We start from the raw sequence: 6000 nt of genomic DNA, 5'->3' as shown, positions 1-6000 counted from the left end.
AACCAGGTCATGCTTTTGCGAAAAAACTGTTTTTGCCAAAAAAATAAATAAATTGTTTTTCGCCTTTTACCAGAAACAATCATAGATTTCACTGTCAAATCTCGTCAAAAATATTATTTTTATATGCTATATCTCAAACTATGCAAACACCCAAAAAAAACCAACAATTTTTAACAATACTCCTGAATAGACCCTGCTACTTCCGAGAATTGAGCAGAAAAATAAACTTGATATCATGACAGTGTTTAGAGCATGTTCAGAACAATGCAACATCCCAGAGTACAGAGCAACATACATATACAAGAAGCACGGCACCACTTTAAAAAATGATCACTTTATTTCTTCCCAATTCTTTTTTTTCCTTCTCTAATGTCTGGTCTCCCCAAGCAAGTATATTGGTTCTTTGTTGTGTCTCCTAACATTTGAACATATTGGTTTTGCCCTAAACCCGAAGATGAATGAACTGGAAGAAGCCTGAGTAGTAATCTCCCAGAAATATACACCAGGCACTAACTCCCACACGAGAACACATAAATTTGCGCCAAAGAGACATCCATGTGTCTCTAAATGTATATATGTGCGGAGTGCGGACAACCAGTTCATGGCCCTCAAAGGCAGGTGTCACTGCCCTGATTTATGTACACACAACGGAAGTACCCATTTTGACATCCTATTTAGTATGTCCTAGTCATGCCAACCTGAACAGCTCCCACATTTCTGTGAGCAGAGGAATCTTTACTGATCCTGCCGTATTGTGATTTGGGCTGCAACAAGTTTGGGCTGCTGCTTGTCCTCTCATCAGCATGATCTATCTTATTTATTCCTGCCCTTGTCATGTAAAATGGATTGGTATCTATGTTTATGGCTATCTCTGAACGTCCTTTGGTAGCCATGCTACTTTGTGGGACTTGGTTGGTTTGTGATGACAAGCTCCTCTCCGTCTCCACTGATCTTTCTTGTTTTACTGTGCTGTTTCGACGGTAGCAGTATGCTGGAGGAATAACCTGCGAGGGAACGGCTGTACTTTTTATCAATGATCTGGGGTCATAGGCTTCATTAATCAGGTTTCCATTTTCATAAGGTGGGAGTGTCCCCACTACTCTTCCTGGTTTGGCTGAAATATAAAGGTTAGCTTTATTAGCAAGAAAAATATATGATGTAAACAGCATCAAGTATAATTACTTCTATCGAAAATAGAAATTACCCTGTGGAATCCTCTGTGGTGCTGCTGCCTGTAAGGTTTTAGACAGACTTCCAGGAATGTCATCTCCAAATTTGGAGTGATTATTGCAGGAATATTCTTTGAGTTGTCGATCTTTTGTAATGTAAGCATTTGACTGCTGCTCCTTGGGCGGCATTATATTAGAATGCAGAATTGTAGACCTACAAAATGTTAATAAAACCCAGATGACTATCAAGCCACATAGAAAGCAACCCTGGAGCTATCAAAACGCACACAAAGTGAAGATTTATCACAAGACAACAAAACTCTGGAAACTAGACAAAGAACTTGATCGCATAGCCATATATACATTATTTTCTCACAACAAATTCCAGTACTAACATTCTTTTCATTACCGCCGCACTGCAGATAGAAACATGACTGCTAATTTCTACGACCATGCCAAAATTTTCTGCATAAACTCGAAACAATCATGTGGCTCTTCATTAAGCTGATTCCAAAGTTTATCATTTTTTTAATAGTACCACCCAAAATTCATGATTCTCAAAAGTGACTGCCCAAGATGCATAATTAAGACAGACAGTAGTTTTTTCAATACCAATAGGTAAACAACACCCTGCGAGAAATATGGCACCAAAATAAAAACCCTCCGCACACATGACCCCCGAATATAAAATAACTTGGTTATTTGTAACATTATTGCATAAACCTTAGCCTGTAGGACACTAATTTGCATTCTAACACGGTTAAATTGGCAGTAAAAATTGGTATTTGGCAATAATTTATAGAGTATCTGGACAAGACTGGTATCAGCAAACTTATAATTTGGCCTCCAAGAAGCACATAACACAGAAAGAGTTCAAATCAACATTAGACAATTCCAAATAAATACACTAATCAATAAAAGGGTCCTAAACATTAGCATCTTAAAAGTAGTTCAGATATCCTAGAATCTACCTGGGGAGGGAGGCATGTTTTCGCTCGAGCGGGATAACCGGACCAGTTTTACCACTACCTTCTTCAAGGTGAGCAAACTGTTTCTTGAATTGGTCAACAGCACTACATAGATATATGTGAAAAAATTACAATTAGAGATCAGATTTTTTTAATTTTGGGAGAAAATGGCCATATTACTTATCTACATGTGAGCAACAATTAAATGCTACCTTGGGTACAGATAATTAGTTCTCTCTGTTCCATTCACATAATCTTGGAGCAACTGAGGATGGTATTCAAGTATCTCACGAAATATTAATTCACGGATATCTTCCTTTGTAACCCTTCGTCTCTCAAATTCAAACTCCATCTTTGAAATAGGTTGGCAGGAAGGTTCTCTATCAGCTTTGGCAAGCCTTTTGAAGTATGGATCAGCAAGTGCCTGATAGATATGTTAAACCAAGTTCACGTTAAGATTCTTAAGAATCATTGAAGACTGTTAAAGCCAATAACAACTTCCCTGACGCATACGGATATGTAGTACATAACAATAAATGATCAATCAAATTACAAACCTCTTCAGCAGTTGGCCGGTCTTTTGGGTCAAAAGCAAGTAGCCTTTGCAACAACCGCAGTGCTAAAGGGTCTGCATTAGGAAATTTATGGCTCAAGGGCACAGGTTGCTTTTTTCTCATGGTAGAAAGGTATCTCCTAGCCTTCTCATTCCGAACCTGAGAAGTTAACAGGAGAACCTTGATAAGAAAACAAGCTAAAAAAGGCACGGATGATATAATGAAATTTAGCAATAAGATCAGGAAGTAAGTTCATGGGGAAAATATACTCCGGAAATAGTGTCCATTGCCGGTGTCCCCAGCATGTCTGTCATTAAATCCAGCTGGTGAACAACATTCTTTCCAGGAAAGAGTGGCTTCCCTGTTAGAACCTCCGCAAAAATGCAGCCAATACTCCATATATCAATTGCAGGCGTATACTACATTCAAAACATCAACAAAACATATATCAGCAAAAGTGTGATAGTTTTCTAGATTTCTTCGAAACAGATTTACATAAAGATTTCAGTATATAATATTATAGTGATGTCGGTATATAAAATTAATACAACATAAATACAATGTACTACGTCCAGTGGAGAAGTAGTGAATATGATTTTTGGTTTAGTCCATTGAGGTCAAGACAAAAAATCATAATTTATAGCACTCGTAGTGCAGAACAGTAGATGAAACTATCAACTGCAACAATTTACAGAATTCCTCTTGCAAGAGAAATCAATTTCAGCAAAAATATAAAATCTGAGTAAAAACTTAGATTATATGATATAACCCCCCCCCCCCCCCCCCATACTAAAGCTATTCTTATTTTCCTGTACCATATCAAATTTTTAAGAGAGGAAAGTGCAATGATATTTTATAACATTTAAAAGATAATATTTGTAATAAAATTTTCAATTGATAGGCTTATAAAGTTTTCCCTATGCATATTTAAGAAAACAAAATCTACACTAGAACCAAGATTGGCTCTCACCTTTAAAATTAATAGACTTTGTGAAAAGGTTCTATAAACATCATTAACATTTTCTTCATGGTTCAGTGTTGAAAACATCTAACATTTAGAATTCGAAGTTTTCTTGAAAAGGTACTTTCCGAAGTAGTTTGTATCAATACCACTATATCTATATGAAAACATAACAGGAACATAACACAATTACTCAACTAAAATGTTATGGAGTATGTGAAAAATACCTTTGAGAAAAAAGACCCGCATAGTTCTGGAGCCCTATACCATCGTGTCGCAACATAATCCTGTTTATGCAATATAGTGAAACTAAATTAAGACCAACAACATATATACAGCAATGAGCATAATAGATACGTGTATAATAATATAATTTAAGTACCGTCCAAAATATAGTTGTTGGTGTATCATTGAAAGCAACTCTCGCCAACCCAAAATCACAAATTTTAAGCTTACAATTTGCATTTGCCAAAATATTTTTAGGCTTCAAGTCTCGATGATAAACATTTGCTGCAGCAAAATTAGTCAACTATCAGAACATAACGTGAGGCTAATTAAAATCAACAAGGACCACTCAACTGATGATGCCGGAATAAATATTGGGAAAATCACCTCAAAGGTAAAAGTAATAGGATCTGTATAAACATGATTACGCTAACTTCAAAAGCAATAACTGATATAGAGAGACAAACAGAAATGCACCAAATAGTTCTACTAAACAGTCATCAACTTGGTTTTCATTAGACTATAAGAGGACTTTTGACAGTTACCTGTATGAATATACTTTAAAGCTCTTAGCAACTGGTAAAGAAAGAATTGATAGTGTTCTTTTGTCAAGTCATCATTGGCTTTGATGACTTGATGTAAATCTGATTCCATCAACTCGAAAACTACGTAAATATCTTTAAAATCCTTTCTAGATGGAGGAAGCATAATGTGCTTGATTTCCACTATATCTGGATGTCGTAGAAGCCTAAGCAGCTTTATCTCACGAAGAATTCTAGCAGCATCAGAGATATGTTCAAAAATATCATGAATTTTCTTTATTGCCACCTTAGCGCCAGTATGGGTGTCAATCGCTGAGCAAACAACACCATAGCTTCCCTTGCCAATCACCTCTTGAATTTTGTATCGGGTGGCATCACCATATTCTGAGAAAAAATCTTTCTCTGGTGAACTCTGCAACATATATCACTAAGTCATTTAAACACGAGGATGTAATCCATAAAGATAGTGCCGTATAATAAAAAGTCAGCAACCCCATCATTTTCATAGCCGATGACATGCATAAGTATCATCCTTGGACCTTTGCGGGAGCAATGACAGACTAATTCGACTCGATTTTGAAGATACAAAATCCAAATATGAAAACACAAGTCCTTTAATCCAGACAGTAGTTGATTCAATGATTTGTATTCCTTCAAGCCATACGAATCAATTTGAGAAGACCAATAAGCACTTGTCGAAACACAAACCCAAAATCACCATTACCAATTAACAAAAGGAGCATATATCTAGGATTCATAACTTGTCAATTGATATTAAGCGAGTATAATTGAGATTCTAAAAAGCACAAGAATCATACTACAAGTTAAAACTAAAGTCAAATCAGTTGTGCGGTGACATAATTCAACATTCCAGTCTTCGAAATCTAAAATTCTAAATTAGGCACCGCAATGAAAAAAAAAAAGAACACCAAAAAAATTATAAAAAATTGAAAAACTCACTTTGTTTTTCTGGTCCTGCTGCATTGTTGCAATCTGTTTGATAACCGAACTGCAAAGCTGAATTCAAGCACTGAAACTGAAAATATAAATATATATTTCTTGCGAATTAAGAAATATAATGAATAAAATCCAAAAAATGGGTTAATATCAGCAAATATTGAGTTCAGAGAAACAGGATCTGAAGAAACAGGAGACGCAAGTAAGTAAATGGATTAAACAGAAGATCTGAAACTCAAATACACAAACTAGTGCTACAAATGATATATGTAAGCAGGAGAGAGAGAGAGAGAGAGAGAGAGATGAAATGTGTGCCGTGTAGATATACACGTCGTAAATCTAGGTGTACGTTGCGTTCAGTTTCAATCAACATATCTTTCACCCTTTTCAAATTTAACATCACATTAAACATAAGTGTATTATTTTATGATCAAATCTTTTATCGGTAAATAATTCTCAGAATAAATATTCAATTTTAAAATATATAAATTTAATCATTAAAAAAATTAAAAATATCAACTGTTATTTGTGTGCGTGTATTCTTTCCTTCGCAATTACATGTGTTGCGGTAATTTGACTAATAATTTTTGCGCATAATGCAATTTATTTAAATTAGTTTGATAT

The 6000-nt window shown here is 35.3% G+C and overlaps 1 protein-coding gene across 1 annotated transcript; it reads right to left on the bottom strand.

Moving 5' to 3' along the window:
- Positions 1-209: 209 nt before the first annotated feature.
- Positions 210-5740, bottom strand: LOC108227903 (mitogen-activated protein kinase 15-like). The gene is made up of 10 exons (XM_064079668.1): positions 5380-5740; positions 4423-4831; positions 4035-4162; positions 3880-3939; positions 2961-3110; positions 2695-2850; positions 2350-2561; positions 2141-2242; positions 1205-1383; positions 210-1114 (listed from the first exon to the last, which is right to left on the bottom strand). Exons 1-10 carry the CDS (start codon positions 5401-5403, stop codon positions 675-677), a joined length of 1860 nt encoding a protein of 619 aa, XP_063935738.1. The 5' UTR covers positions 5404-5740; the 3' UTR covers positions 210-674.
- Between the last annotated feature and the right edge of the window lie 260 nt (positions 5741-6000).

The sequence above is a fragment of the Daucus carota genome, chromosome 6, assembly GCF_001625215.2.
Source record: "Daucus carota subsp. sativus chromosome 6, DH1 v3.0, whole genome shotgun sequence".
In the NCBI taxonomy this organism is placed as follows: domain Eukaryota; kingdom Viridiplantae; phylum Streptophyta; class Magnoliopsida; order Apiales; family Apiaceae; genus Daucus; species Daucus carota.
Note: the sequence above shows the minus strand (reverse complement) of the source record. Positions and strands in the feature narration are given on the sequence as shown.

What these genes read in the sequence shown, in the direction of transcription:
- LOC108227903 (XM_064079668.1), bottom strand. Translation starts at nt 5,403, where the DNA reads ATGCAGCAGGACCAGAAAAACAAA. An exon ending in TTTAAAGTATATTCATACAG is followed by an intron (nt 4,163 to 4,422) that starts GTAACTGTCAAA and finishes ATTTTGCTGCAG; the next exon opens with CAAATGTTTATCATCGAGAC. An exon ending in AAACATGCCTCCCTCCCCAG is followed by an intron (nt 1,384 to 2,140) that starts GTAGATTCTAGG and finishes AACATTTTGTAG; the next exon opens with GTCTACAATTCTGCATTCTA.